The sequence below is a fragment of the Protopterus annectens genome, chromosome 6.part0 (assembly GCF_019279795.1).
Source record: "Protopterus annectens isolate FY-2018-M chromosome 6.part0, PAN1.0, whole genome shotgun sequence".
NCBI classification, from domain to species: domain Eukaryota; kingdom Metazoa; phylum Chordata; order Ceratodontiformes; family Protopteridae; genus Protopterus; species Protopterus annectens.
The window spans coordinates 788,229,750-788,245,697 of record NC_056737.1 but is presented as its reverse complement, the minus strand read 5'-3'; the positions used below and the strand labels follow the sequence as shown (position 1 = coordinate 788,245,697).

The following is a 15,948-nucleotide window of genomic DNA, read 5'->3' as shown; positions in this document are numbered from 1 at the left end:
TCAGAGTTAGACAGTTAAGACACAAGCAGAAAGCTATAATTCAGAGTTTAAAGGGATGTTGATGAGACCAAGGGGGAACCTCAAGAAATAAGAAGAGAGTGGGATTTTGGATGCATATCCTTAAAGAAAATAACAATAGCTATGTAGAATAGTCTTATTAATGAAGTAATAGAAAGTATTTTAAGCATTAAGCCAATACAGGAATGGAGAAAGGAAATTCTCTTGACAGGGATGACTGCAATTAGGGGTACAGAAAATAGGCAAAAGGGAGCTGGAAATTATTGGAGAAAATGGTAAATGAACCAAGGTATTGAGAGCAAATAATTAGAGAAGGTAAGGTAATAGAACTACAAGAGGCTAAGAAATACATTTGGACTGCAGGCTAGAGACTGCCTTCCTATCAAGGAGTGAGATCAGACTATAGACAAATAGAAATGAATAGGAAGATTCTAAGTGAAAGACCAGCACTGGTAGTGTTTTTAGTTGAATCTAGAACAGAAGGCATGTTAAAAAGGGATAATTAGTAGGGCATATAAACTATTGCATGATAAGTATAAGAGTCAATCAGAGGAGGTTAGAAAGGATTGGTAAGAGAGCTTGGATAAGCAATTCACAAAGAAACAATGAGAGGATATATGTATGGCTTCCAAGTATGCAACAAATTCTAGAAGACGGGATTTTTGTTTGGAAGTGTTTGGATAGGTATTTTTATACCCCAAGCAGACTCCAAATAATTTTTCCTCAGGTAGATTGCAAATATTGGAGGTGTGATGGGGAAGAAAGTGGTAATTGGAACATATGAGAGTGTAATGAGTTGATAGACTTTAAAAATTCCCTGTAGACTATTCCATTAGAAATACCGAGTAAGCAAATCAGTGTAACTAAAGAAATGATTATTCTGCATATCAAGACCTTGCTAAGTTTAATCCTGATGACTGCCAAAAAACAATTACTAGAAAATGTAAATCAAAATCTAAGCCAACCACATTATAAGTAGTGAATATAGTAAAAAGAGATAAAAGAACCGGAAGTGGGATCTGTAGAAAAAGGTAGGAACAAATTACATAGAAAAAATGGGAATTGTGGGAACAGTACATGTAGAGGAATGTTTGAAGGAGAAATGATTTTTAAGGTAAGGCAGGAACTGAATGAGCTATGCAATATTCAACTGACAATGAATATACAGAAGATTATATGTGATGTATAATGTTTGTAACTAAGAATATGTCAATATGGTTTGTTTTCATTTATATAAATGTATGTTTGCCTGTGTCATAATTGATAATTCAATAGAGGTTTTTGTAAAAAAAAGAAAGAAAAAGAATTCCTTTCTTTCCTGGGGATGAAAGAATTATACTAGTTCTCTGGTGCATTCACTGGATTCTGGTATGGTTGAATATTATCTGTAAGATCTTTTTTGTTTTGCCCTAGATGGTATGGATCCTCCTTAACTGGAAGAGCTGCTTCTGTGATACTCTTCCTCTCATGTCATCTGCTGTTCCTGCCAGTAGATGCTGCTGGCTTTGAAGTTTCAGTTTGACTCATCTGTGATTCGCTTCTTTCCCAATCAAGCCCAATACTTTTGGAACGTACTATATTGATGGCTTCAAAAGACACCAACATGAAATGACTGTGGTGCCCCTTAGTATCCACTTGTTTCATTTGACATCATAACTATATTATTCTCCTTCTCTGACTCATGCATGCTTTTTTATGTTTTATATAATATTCTAATATTCACTACCCCTCCTTTAATTGCTCTCTCTTCTAGAGATTTAATTTGTTTTATCATCCTAAGGTCACCATCTTACTTTCATTACTTCTCTCTTTTATTTTACAGTAGTCAACTAGACAGAAAAGTGATCACTAATCCCCCCCCCCCCCCTGAATATACCTGGTTGGCATTCTATCTACTGACCCTAAAAGCTTTTTTTTCCTCTAACCAAAGTAGCCCACACAAAAATCTACAAACATTCTGGACCACCATCAACAACCAACTCCACCCAGGTAAACCCACTACTCCCAACCCCTTTCCAAACAACACTGCTTCTGAAACTGCCTCCTTCCCTCCTTAACAACTATTTCATAGAAACTATTCAAAACATCACACTTAATACACAAAACAGTACGTCTCACTCAACACCTCCACTATCCCATAACAAAACACTCCCCAATGCTTTTTCTTTCCTACCAGTCCCAATTACTACAATTAAATATCTCCTTAACAAACTTAAACCCTGCTCACCCTCAGCAGACCAACTACCTCCTCATTTCTTAAAAATAGCTGCGCAATCCATCACCTACCCTGTGTCTATTCTTATTAATCATTCTATCTCAGAAGCCCTGGTCCCTGACATTTGGAAATCCTTCTGTACTATCCCTCTTCACAAAGGTGGCAACTCTACACTTCCTTCTAACTTTAGACCAATTGCTATCCTGTCCCCCCTATCCAAAATCTTGTAAAAGTTTATCCATGTTCAGCTACTCAAACCTTCTCGATAACAGTCTCCTTACTCGTACCTAACATGGCTTTAGGCCCCACCATAGCACTTCTACTGCATTACTATCATGTACCCAAATAATAGCTGAAGCCTGTGACAATAACCTTCTCGTCTCCAGTCTTTTCCCTCAATCTTTCAAAGGCCTTTGATACTGTCTCTCTTCCTAAACTTCTAACTAAACTTTCAGGCCTATATCTCTCGACCTCCTCCATCAACTGGTTCTCTAGCTATCTCTCTGGCAGGCAGCAATCTGTCCACTGGCAAACTGTCCTCTTTCCATTCCTCCCTGTTAATACTGGAGTTTCCCAAGGATCTATTCTGGGTCCCCTCCTTGTTTAATATATTCACTAATAAATTTCACTCTGCTACCAACCTCTCTACACTTCTACAGTATGCTGATGACTCCACTCTCATTACTTCTGCCCACAGCATCCCTGATCTACTAGATCTCACTCAACAAACCTTTTCCCCTGTCGAAACCTGGCTCTCTGATAACCAACTCATACTAAATTCAAAAATAAACAAACACCTCCTCTTCCTGCCTAAAACACTTGCCCAGCACAAAGCCTCTTTCTCTATATTCTCTTTCAACACCACCATTATTAATCCTGAACCCCATATTAAACTACTTCGAGTTATCATTGACGATGAATTAAAATTTGATATTCATATTCAACAAAGTATAAAAAAGACCCACCAGAAACTTGGACTTCTCTTTCATAATCAAACATTTCTGTCACCCTCCTACAAACCCTCCCTCACTCAGGCCCTACTCCTGTCCTGCCTTCTTTACACTGTCCCTGTCCTTACTCATGTTCAAACATCTGTTATCACTAAACTAGAGCAAACTTATAATAAAATTGCCAGATTTGCCACCAACCTTCCTTACAAATCTCACCACTGTCTTGCCCTTAAGTTACTCCAATGGCCAGAATTCTGCAAACAGCTACTTATACCCCAGCTACATATTGCATACACTATCCTATATGAACCTTCATCCTGTCCCTCCATCTCCAATTTAGTCTCCTTCTGTAACCCCCTCGTCACCTCCGTACTGCCAGTAAATGCCTCCTTCGGGTATACAAACCCAACAAAAACACTGGTAAGACCCTTTACAAATACTCTGTAGCCTATGTTTGGAACTCACTCCCTCTCAACATTAGAAGTATTCAGCATAAATACCAGTTTAAGAAAGAACTTCAACTTTTTCTCCTGAAGACTTGATCATGCCCTTGTCAAACCCCCACTTGAACTAGCCTCCTCTCATCTTATCTACTTTTCCCCATCAACTCTTTCTCCTCCTACTTGCTCTAGCAAACTGTATTCATACTGTACTCCTTTGTATAATATTCTCTAAACCTTTTAATTGTTATTTGGCCAATGCTATATACTGTTCTCAAGTTTTGGAAATTGCACTTAACTGTTATTTTACCTATGCACTGTACTGCTGTGCACACATTTTTGACTTGTACAATATTTCTGTGACCCTACTTTAATATTTTGTAAATATAATACTTGTATTATTTCTGAAGCTTTTCTCCTCAGGTCTCCACTGAAAATGGGCCTCTAGCTCAGTTGGACTAACCCGGTTAACAAATGTCAATAAATAAATAAACAAATAATTAAATATATTACATAAAAAAATATAATCCTGTCTTTGAGCATAAGCAACTTATTATTTGGTGAAAACATGGATACCAAGAAATTCACATTGAAAGTGAAGCTCGAGAAGTAAAGCCTGGCATCCATGTGAAGAATACATAATAAGGGTTATGAGACCCAATCATAATTCTTTGTTATGCATGGAGCTTTGTCTGCTCTATGTTCTACCAATTAGACACACACACACGTTTAGGAGAGCCTGTAAAGCACTTGGCTCTGCAAAAAAACAACAGAGTGTTCCTCTGAAGATTGATTCTCTTTAAAAGTAGTTAGACACTTTGTTCTACCCCACTTTTTATTTATAAGTGTGGCAGAGTGAAGTATCTAGTTTTATATCTGTTTTATTTTCTTCCTCTGTTCTTTGCCATTCAACAGTAGATCCTATTATTCCCCAGCACTAGAACTGAACTTAATGGTGCTTTGGGGTGATAATAAGTTTGTCTTTTTTCATTTTTAGAGCATATTCTTAGTGTCCCATGCACTACATTTTAATTACTACTGCTTACTTCTTAAGCAGTATAAATAGTCTGAATTTGAACTTCAACTCCAGCTTTCCCCCTTTCAGTTTAAAAGGTTCTGCAGATCTGAAGTTTGTCTCTTAGAATATGCTGTTCTTGGTGATAGTTAATGTCAGCTCTAGGATCGTGGAGCTGCAGGCCCATAATTGTAGGCAGTCTTACTTCATTTTCCACAAGAACTGGGCGTCCCTTGGGGCTAACTCTTATTTGCTTCCAAAAGTGGTCTCAGTACTGTCACTTAATTAGTCTGTACATCTCTTGGTTTTCCTCCCAGGACAGATAGAGATCCTTGATGTGCACCATTATTTATGGTTCTACCTCAGACATGTGCATGTATTCAGGAAGACTGACCAGCTATTCACCTCTTTTTTTTTTTAGCTAGGAAGGTCTGCCTGCAGCTAAAGAAATCCTATCCCAGTGTATTGTTAATTCTATTATATTATATTAAGGTAATGAATTATTCATTGAAAAATGTGTTTAAAAGTCAGTCTCAAAAATGTGTTATTACTTCCAGTACCTGTTTCAAAAAAGAATATCTTGTGAACATTTGTGTTGTGACTTCTTGGTTGGTGGTTCATACTTTCACCAAGAATTGCTACTTGGCTCATGCTTACAAGAGATGGGCATGCTTTGACACCTCAGCAGTGACCTTTGGATGTCCTTCTAATTCCTGTCACTCTGCATAGTTTGGGGAGTATTGCTTGCGACTGTTCCCATCAGTGACCTACTGTTGAGGGCCTTTTAAGTCAGAGCTAGAGGATGTCTATACTCACCATATCAGCTGATCTTCAAGAAGCCCCTGTTTGGTTTCTGTTTCTTACCTTTATCCTGATACCCTGTATTTGGATTACCTAATTTCCCTATAAAATGAGGAAGTATGTAATTGTATATCTTTGTATATGTCATTACCAGATGTGCTTCCTCACAATATGAGAGACAAACTTAAGACAGCATGGGCTGAGTATAAATATTAACTCAGCATGTGATGTCACAATATGGGCTGACTTCAAACATGAATATCTCAGGTGATTAACTTTGGATAATACAAGAATATAAATGCAAACAGTGAACCACAATGGATGGGCTTAATGGTCTTACGTTTAATGCAAAAAATGAAGTGTGACTTTATTTGGTAAGAAAGAATTCCCGATTTCATCTCACATCAAAGACAACCCCTTAAAATAATCTTGGTTATCAGGGATTTGTGTACTTTCATTGACACTGAACTATCTTTTGACCATCGTGTGTTAGTCAGTCTGAAAATCCTTGTACCTAGCACAGTTTATTCTGCAAGCCATATCTTCCAGGACATTCATCCCATTACAGAATACAGTGCCTCCTTTGTATATACCTCTGTAAGCATCTTATCCAAATTGATAGGTCTCATAGATTTCTGATCAAGAAAATTACTGGTTTAAACTCACTAATGTATGCTAATAAATCAAAAGCCATCTATATTCTGTCTCAAGGTTTCTTCATGATGATCTTTCTGGTTTTCTAAGTTCTGAAAGACCCCACCTTGCTTGATCGTCTGTGCTTACAAAACAAATAACATCATGAATACTAAAAGACTTTAACCTTTACTAATAGATAAATAGAACATGCAGGTGCAATAGATTCCTAACTCAACAAATACACTACTTACAGAATAAGATTCCTGTATCAAGCATTGCAGCACATTAGCCACATTCCAAGGTACTCTAGACGATTATCTGGTAGCTGTATATTCTAACTTGGAGTATGCAACCTTGCAGTACTCAGCTAAGGAGCCTAAGTCACTAAGTTATTTTTGGATTTAGTTAGTTAGGCTTCTCAAAGATCTTCTAGAACCTATGAATCTGTGAACTCCAAAAGACTGTCTTGTATGTTGGCTGTTAAGGTCAATACACAAATCTCTTATGTAACACTGCATTAAACAGCACTCTTTCTGACATACTGTAAGGAAGTGATCTGACACTCATCACCTAAACCTAACCTGAAACAAACTTCATATTCACATATAAGCTGCTATTAACATTATTCTGTTATTTAATTATCTGCTATTGTGATGCCTCAAACAAATGTACTTTACTTTCATTTTAGCTTTTTGTTGTTTCCAAATATATCCATAAAATCCATACATTTGTACATATTGTTATGAATTAACATGGCAGCTGCATACCTCTCAACTGTCCTGATTTTCACAGAATGTCCAGATTTTTGCCTCATATTTTTGGTATGTTCCTCGTAAAATATTTGGTTTTCTGACAAATCATTGAAGACTGAAGTTAGAAAATAATGACAGACATTTCTGTTTCAGACTTTGTACCCTTCAGAAAATTCATGCCAGTGCAAAACGTGTTATTCTGTCAACTTTTTAAGTTCTGAAGAGCAGACTTTAAAAAATTCTCTATTTTAGGCCTTTGTCTTATTTATGGCTTTGTCCAGATTTCTTAACCAAGAGGTTAAAAGGTATGCAGCTGTTTAGTGCTATCACTTCTGCTTTTAATCATTTTCAGGTCATTTTTATATATCTGCTAACCAGGTAACTGAACTGATCCTGTCTGCACCCTTTTCAGCGACCACCTGAAAGGTTTGTTCTAGTCAGTCCACTGGGGTATTTTCATGAGGCGAGTGGAAAGTATAATAAAACTTATATAACATTGGGAAGATATGCAAATTGTACAGAGACAGTGGGGTCAGGCCTGAAACAAGGACCACATAGCTGGTTCTTGAGGCATAATGACTGAGCTTAACAAATGTGTTTTATTTTTACTATGAAGCCTACAGATATCAAAATCACATCTGGAAAGCAAGCTGGAACACATGTCAAAGCTCAGAACAGAGATCAGAGAAATGAAAGAAAAAATAGAAACACTCAAGGAAACCAGCCAGTAAGTGTTTGTTATTTTACATTAAATATATATGTATTTTGGTTTGTTAGACATTGTAGAGATGGTATTACTACTAAACAATGTGTTCTTGCAGGTTAGGGTTTGGTTTAGAAAACAGCAAGAAAGTAGGAGTAGTAAGTGTCTTACAGGCCACAACATCTCGACCATCTAGATGCACATATAAGACTGTATTATCATTGCTTTGCAATGCAGTTGCCTTCCCCACAAATGAAGCATAGCAAAAGTACATAAAAAAAACACATATAAATCTTGTAATCTGATTCAGACCTTTGCTTTTAGGGTCAATGCAGACATGTATTCAAAGCAGCTCGAGGACTACACAAAACGATTTCAGCAAGAACATGAAGAAAGGTAAGATTACAAAGAAGCAAAGTGTTTACTTTTTCTGGTAATAAAGAGTTTAGACTTACACTCAGCATATTTATAGAACCCATAGAATAATCTCAGTATTGCTTCTGTTTAATGCAGCTTTATAAGATTTTATTTTGTCTCCTATTTGTGGTACATACCCTGCCCTTCTCCAGACATTATTAGATGTTGCAACCTATTTACTACTGCTTTCCTTTCTTTCGTTCTTTCTTTCTTAATGGTACTTAGCCACCTTGATCCGACTGTGGTCTCCTTAGAGAAGAATTACATTTACTAGTTCAGAACTGGGTAACTCACAACACTTGTTTACATGGAAAAAACAAAGTGGCATTGACATTAAAGTGGAAGGATGAAAAGATGTGGCATCTTCACTGCTTGGTGGCTTATCACCCCATCTGTAAACAATCATAATGCTTTGTCTGCGTTGTAACACAGTGACATGTTAGATGTTTGCCACCATTCAATGTGGAAGGTTTCTAGAACAAAAACGTATGTCTAACTTTTGAGGTGTTATCTATGCAACAGTCTAAAATATGTGGAGTTTCTAGTTATGTCAAGCAGCAGAGCTACCCATGTTTGTTTGGCAATACACAGCTAGGCCAGCCAAACTAGTGTCAGTAATGATTGCTTGTCTAGGTTTTGTATATAATAATAATGCGCTGCTAGGTTCTTCTTGCTACCCCAAAAAATGTTGATTGCCCCCTTGCATCCCAGTTAATGTATTATTCAGCTCTGACCTTCATTCGTTATTACAGACATACTCGTTTCATGCATCATCATATTTTGCTAGAATTAGTAAATTATTTTTCTAATCTGAAATACCTTATATAACAACTTCCCCCTCAGTATTCTGTCAGCAAGTACTCTTATAGTAGACGAAAACCTCACAAAGGCTTTAATTTTCATTGCTTATTTTCAGGCACTTCTGAGAGAGTAGATAATTGCAGGAAAATTTTGATAAAACTACTAAAATTTGAAAGTTAGATTTCATAAGTTTTTCTTTTTACAGATAAAATTAAGTGACATTCATCAGCAGGACACATAACCTGACATATTTGAAGGACTATAGATAATGCGAAGAGGTGGTAAATCCTAACAAACCAAAAATGAACAGTTCCTCCACATTGACTGTTAGTCCAAGTTGACCAACTGTGTCCCAGTTTTTCCAGGACAGTCCCAGTTTGGAAGTGTCTGTCCTAGAATCCCAAGAAATGTATTTGGGACACAGAAATATCCCAGTTTAGACCACTCAGTCTAAATGGTGACCTGGCTTCCCAGGGTGGCCAGTCCCTTTGCTTTCCCATCTTGAGCAGCTCTGGGGATTTTGCAATTTTTCAGGGATGCCATTGGGTATGGGGTAAGGCCGGATGCCTCCCCCCAGGCAGGAGCTCTCAGAGGCCCCTCCACCATCCGCCCTTGTGCTTCCTCAAGGACTTCCATCATGGGGAGCTCTGCCTGACCCTGCTCACCCAGGTAGGAGCTCTCCAGGCTCTGCTGCTGTCCACCCCAGCGCTCTTTAAGGACTTCCGTTGTGGGGAGCTCTGCCTAACCCCCCTCATCCAGGCAGGAGCTCACTCAGTCATGCCACTATCTGCATCTCTCCCCCTTCCAGACCTCCTTCCCAGAGGGGGCATGGTCCGTACCCCCTCACCCAGACGGGAGCTGGCCTGTCCCAGTCACTTTCCACCTCTCCCTCACTTCAAGACTTTCATCGGGACGGACCCCCTCCAGGCTTCCACTTCTACCCAGGAGAGAGAACTCTTTTCCAGGGTTACATATTTCCTGACTGCTGCCAGATCATGCAGTGTCGCGTGTGCTGTTGGATCTTCTCAGAGGATCTTTCCAGCCTCATGGAACTCTGCTGGGATGTGAAGTCTCAGAAGTCCCTCATTAAGACTTCCTTGACACTGGTTCTCCCCTTTGCTTTGCATCTAGGGCTTTCAAACTCGCAGGGGAGATGGCCCTGCGTCCCCTCATCTCTGCATTTTTTCCAGCACACCTCAGTCTCTCTCCCCCATGGTGCCAGGCACCGACAAATGTGCATCACTTCAAGCCTACTGGCATGTGGCCTCTTGCCTCCTGGGTGGTGCCGTTCACACAGTGGCATCCCCACAGTGCAGGCTGAAGGATGGGAGGCCAACCTGCCAACCCCAGTGCAAGATGACTTGGCGGCCCTATCTCCACTCCCATGGGGGCTGGGAGAATGGGATTGCAGACCTGGCTTCCTGGAGCGGCCCTTAAGTGTCCCAGTTTAGGTCCTGTAACAAAATGGTCACCTTGTGTTAGTCACATTCCTAAAATGGATGTCAATAATTTGTATAAACAGATGTGAAGCTGGTGGATAAGAAGAAATCACTGATGTTGCATATATGTCTTTGTCTAGTGGAACTCAACCTAGGTCACAGAGGCCTAAAGCAGTAAATCAGGGCAACAAAATCAACCAATAAAAAGCCTTTCCTAGTGCAAAATTCACTGGTGGCCCCTCAGTACCATCACTGTTTTGGAATAGATGTTGCTGGCCCAGTCTGCTGTCTTGCACAAAAAATGTTTCATGACAAAAAATCAGTTTACAGGTTCACATGACTTTAAACTGAAAAAATAGACCTTCCATTTCAGTCTCTTTGCCAAAAGGTTTTTGTCATTAAAGGAAGGGTACTTTTATCTGAGTATGCTTGCAACAAAGTGATAACTTCTCATAAAAATGACAAGAGTTTCAGTTCTCTAAAAACACTCCAGAGGAGATTCTTTTATTGGAGGCTGGTATCTATTTGACTGCATTTTTTGAATGGGGAACTGATACCCTCTGTTCCCTGCTTTGAGAATCTGTAAGGTACTTAAGAAGGGTCTGCAACAATTAACAGTGCTGCATTTGTCATTTCTTTTAAAGATATTACAAGACTATTAAGCACAGTGTAAATTATAAAATAAAATAAAATAAAATAAAAATTTAAATGACATTTTGAATTTGACTTCCCTGAAGAAACATGTACAGTACCTAAAAACTGACAGAATATATTCAGCCCCAAAGGACAGACCACGCTCTTACTTTCATTTAAAAACAGACCTATCAACTATACCTCTGACTATGAAATATTTCCTTACAAATACTGCAGAGTTAATTCTTTTATTACTGACAAAGAACCCAAAGAACCTAGACAGGTCTTGTAAGGCAGTTGTATGTATCAGCTAAGTTTTATGACAGAGCTGATAATTACTTAGCTCTCATTTAGCAGTACATGTATTCTATTTTAGACTATCTAGTACAACATGAATACTTAGTATCTATTATTATATGGTTCTATAAAGAATATTGGGAAACTGTCTTCCACTGCCAGTACACTTGCCCGTGAATGTCCACATGCTGCTGCTGTGTGTCTGTGATTTGGTACTTTTTTCAAATACAGCTGGAAGCACAGCAATCAGTCTGAAGAAATGATCAGTTAAGATGTCACTCTTGCCTTGCTGATATTAACTAGTTGATACCAGAGCTATCATTTGCTATAGATGTCTTTTTTGGGAAAACCAGCAGACTGATTATTAATAGATTCATAGGTTTGGTATAAAAGCTCAAAGTCTATTGGCCATTTGGCATGAAGTCCCGATCCCACGCAGATACTTCTGGGTACTAACACAACTATACAATTCTTTCTTGAAGGTGTAGATTTATGAGTTGAGCTTAATTAAGAAAGGGAATTAATTTTGCGGGTGTGGGAGAACTCATTACAGCTGAGTGCACCTCCGTGCGTTTCTGCAGTTACCTCCTAGTGTGCCTCTAGGTGTCAAATATTGCTTGCTCATATTTGCAAAACCATGCTACATGCAAGGTATGAGAGTATTTTATTTGAAGCATACATGATGGCAAACCCAGTTTTATTGATATTTCATCTCTGTTAATGAGTATTTGTTAAAATTGTAAAGTGATAACTTCATTTTAAAGGCTCAAGCCACACCCACTGGGAGTTAAAGGTGGACACTCAAAAGAGCTGTACTGGAGGGAATGAGATAAGATATGAAGTTAGCACTTTTCATGGAATGGTTGATGTTAATTTTTATTGAGGGTAAGTGTCCTTTTGTGTTCAGAGCACCAGCATGTATTTTAAGGAAATGGTTTTGAAAATAAGGAGTGCACTAATGCTCTGTACATCAGACATAGGTCACCTCTGGGAAGATAATGAGCTACCAAAGATGCAGAACACATCTAACTGTCTATATAAAATGCTGGTAGTGGACCCTGCATTTGTCTCCCTAAATGGTGCAAGAGGTTCTTAACTTGGCTCCAGGTTGCAACACACTTCCACATGTCAACGTATCCAACACTCTAGTCATAGGTGACTGTATAGTCAGGCACACTGATGTTCCACTCACCAGGCTAAACAAGGAGAAGGTTTCTGTCAGCTGCCCGTCAGGTGCCAGGATCCGCCACATAATGCACTCACTCAGGTCACTCCAGAACAAGTGCAAATATGACTCTGTCATTGTCCATGTTGGTGTGAATGACCTGAGATGTACCTCCCAGGACTACATGAAAAGAGACATGGAAGAGCTGTCCGGTCTTGTAGCCCAGGCAGGTATGACCCTAGCCCTGAGTAGCAGCATGCCATCACCCAGAATGATACCACAGTACAAGGGCAAAATGATTGACTTCAAAAATTGGCTAAGCTTCTGGTGTCATTCTAAGGGGATCCAGTATCTGTCTGCCTGGGATGACATGATCGACAAACCACAATGCTTTGCCAGAGATGGCCTGCACCTGTCACCCTTGGGATTTCGGATACTGGCTAAGGCTCTTGCCACCCCTATAGTGCCTTTTTTTAGACAAGGTTCAAATGACAAATTCACCACTGTAACAGGTACAAGCAAGCAAAATCTGAGGGTAATGCTACTTAATGCTAGAAGTCTAAACCTCAAAATGCACTCACTCTAGGCAGTCCTTAAAATGGAGAACATCGACATCTTTGCAGTGACAGAGACCTGGTTCAAGGCTCCAGAGAGCACCCCTGCATTACCAGGCTATAATTCATACCGTACCTTTCAGCCACCTAACCTGGACTGAAACACTAAAGGCAGAGAAGAGTCCATATTCATTAAGGATATCCATACCTCTAGGCTAGTTGCTCAGCATAATGCATCTGAGATTATCCAAGTTCAACTAACTCTGGGCAAGACTGCAATCCAAATTGTAGCTTGCTACAGATCCCCCACCATGCCCCAGGATTCCCACTCCTCATTTCTTGATACACTGGAAAATATTAGGGTACAAACTAACACCCTAATAATGGGCGATTTCAACTTCCCCACCATTAACTGGGAAAACTTCTCATGTACCAAATCTTGTGCTCAACATTTTCTGGAATTCATAAATTCCAAAGTCTTGGATCAACTTATCCACACCCTCACCAGGGGCAGCAATATCCTAGACCTGGTCATTACCAACATGGGCAACTGGTGTTCCACACCAGAGGTCAATTCCTCGTTGGTCAGATACGACCACAAGCTAATCACCCTAGACATCCACATCCCACCCCCACCCCCCATTAGGGAAACCACTGTAAAAAATTTCTTCAAAGCCAACTTCACGCTTCTTAAGACAGAAGTGGCAAACTTCACGACACCCATGCTGACAGACAATAGAGGTACGACTGCCAAATCCTGTACAAATGCACTTTATAAGCACATACACTAGTGCATGAATTGTGCAATCCCTAACAGAACCAAGATGCTGTCCTCCAAAAAAGGAAGTCAATCTGATGGTCCCCTGCCATAAACAAACTCTACAACAGAAGAAAGAAACTGTTGCAAAAAAGTGTAAAATCCCATGATTGGAGGAACTCCGTGGTTAGCCTCAGTAAGAAGCTGAGATCCCTCATAAAATCCTCCAAAGCTAGTTACGAAAACAAAATCGCCACTGATTCTAAAGACAACCACAAAGCATTCTATAGCTATGTCAAGAATCTCAATGGCAACACTCAGATCTGCTCTGAGTTACAGTACAATGGCACTAAATATACAGAATCAACTGATATTGCTAACATCCTGGCAGATGGGTTCAGTGCTAACTTTACCCCTCTCTCAACCCCTAAAGGGCCCATCTCTATACAGGAAGAAAGCAAAGTTCCTGTAATCAGGGCTTCACAGGTAAAAAACATGCTCTCCAAAGCCAAGAACACAGCATCCATGGGACCTGACAACGTCCCAGGCTGCGTTCTAGATGAACTACAGAACGAACTGGCACACCACCTAAGTACCATGTTCAATCATAGCCTCACCTCAGGCTTTGTGCCCACTTAATGGCGCACAGCAAGGGTTATCCCACTACACAAAGGGGTAGCTACCATGGACCCTGGGAACTACCGCCCCATTAGCCTGATGAGCCTGGTCTGCAAGGCTATGGAAAGTATCATCATGGAACTTATAAACAATGACATTGGTAATCTCCAAACTCTGGACCCTACCCAGTTCGGGTTTGTAAAAGGCAGATCATGTCTCCTAAACCTGATAAACTTCTTTGAAGCAGTCACCAAAGCTGTAGATGAGGGTAAGGTGGTTCGCACAGCCTATCTAGATCTCGCCAAGGCTTTCAACACCATCCCCTATTCTGGAATTATAGATAAACTCACTAAACTGGGTATAAATCCCTATGTCACAAGTTGGGTTGCCAACTGGCTCACTGACAGAACCGAGACTGTGAAAGTAGCAGACTCTAATTCCATCTTCAGACCAGTGACAAGTGGAGTACCACTGGGTTCAGTCCTGTGTCCTCTCCTGTTTGGTATCTACTTATCTGAAGTACAGGCTAACACAGAAGCTCTTTGGCTAACAAAGTTTGCAGATGACTGCAAACTAGGAGCCATAATCAAAACTCCTAACATCGTGGACATCCTACAAAAGGGCCTCACTGAGACAGATGCCTGGTGTCAAAGCCATGGCCTCAAGCTCAATGCCAAAAAGTGCATTGTCATCCTTTTTGGTAAAAACTCTGTACGCATGAACTACCACATAGGACGTAGTCTACTTAACACAGAACGTGTGATAAGAGACCTTGGGACACAGGTGGACAGTAGTCTCTCCTTTGATAATCACATTGCCACAGCAGTCAGGAAGTCCTTCTACGTGGCACAACTCATCACAAAAGGTTCTCATACAGGAAAAAAGAGGTCATTGTTCCCCTCTACTCATCCCTCATTAGAGCCATTATAGAGTACAATGCCCATTTTGGTATGTACCTCACAAGACATCTACAACAACTGGAAAGGCCGCAGAAATACCTCACACAGAGGATTACCAGACTCAAACAGATGCCCTACATGGACCGTCTCAAAAAACTCCAGCTTTACTCTGTCGCATATCGCATACTCAGCGGCGATCTCTGCCTAACATACAAAGCTATGTCAAACCCAGAGCTGTTGGACATGCTACACGTAAAGAAATCCCAATCCCTCCGAGATACGTGTGCTAGGGACCTAAACTTGTCACCACAATAAACAGAACATGCTGGAGGGATAGATTCCTGCCCCAGAGACTTCCCATACTCTGGAACAAACTACCTATCTATATCAAACAAAGCTCCTCATTAGCACTCTTCAAGAAAAATCTTGATGATTGGATGGAAGATAGGAAATTCACCACGGGGATCACTTCTGTGGCTCTGCTTGACGGGCACAGGAAAATTTATTTATTTTATTTTATTTATTTTACATTTGTTAACCGGGCTAGTCTAACTGGATATATTTCCATTTTCAGCAGAGGCCCGGGGAGAAAAGCTCCACAAACTAAATGACATCATAATAAATATTATTACATAGTTATGTTTTCTGGAGAAATAATTTTCTTGGGTGGCAAAAGTCAGGGTACCATTTGGCTAGGCTTATATAGGCCCTAGGGCCAATAGCCTAGTACCTACCTATGAACCTATGAACAAGAGCAGAGTATTAGATCACTTTAGAAAGCAAATTTATATTTCTCCTTCCACAGCATTAGCGCCATGAACTGTCTAACACACATATT

General features: G+C 39.9%; 1 protein-coding gene across 1 annotated transcript in view; it reads left to right on the top strand.

Annotated features, from left to right (window-relative positions):
* LOC122803895 (protein BCAP-like) overlaps positions 1-15,948 on the top strand; it is a 681,296-nt gene that overhangs the window by 465,918 nt on the left and 199,430 nt on the right. The window contains exons 6-7 of the mRNA XM_044073579.1: positions 7,444-7,554; positions 7,855-7,926. Of these exons, the coding sequence (XP_043929514.1) occupies positions 7,444-7,554; positions 7,855-7,926 (183 nt within the window). The remainder of the gene's footprint in view (positions 1-7,443; positions 7,555-7,854; positions 7,927-15,948) is intronic.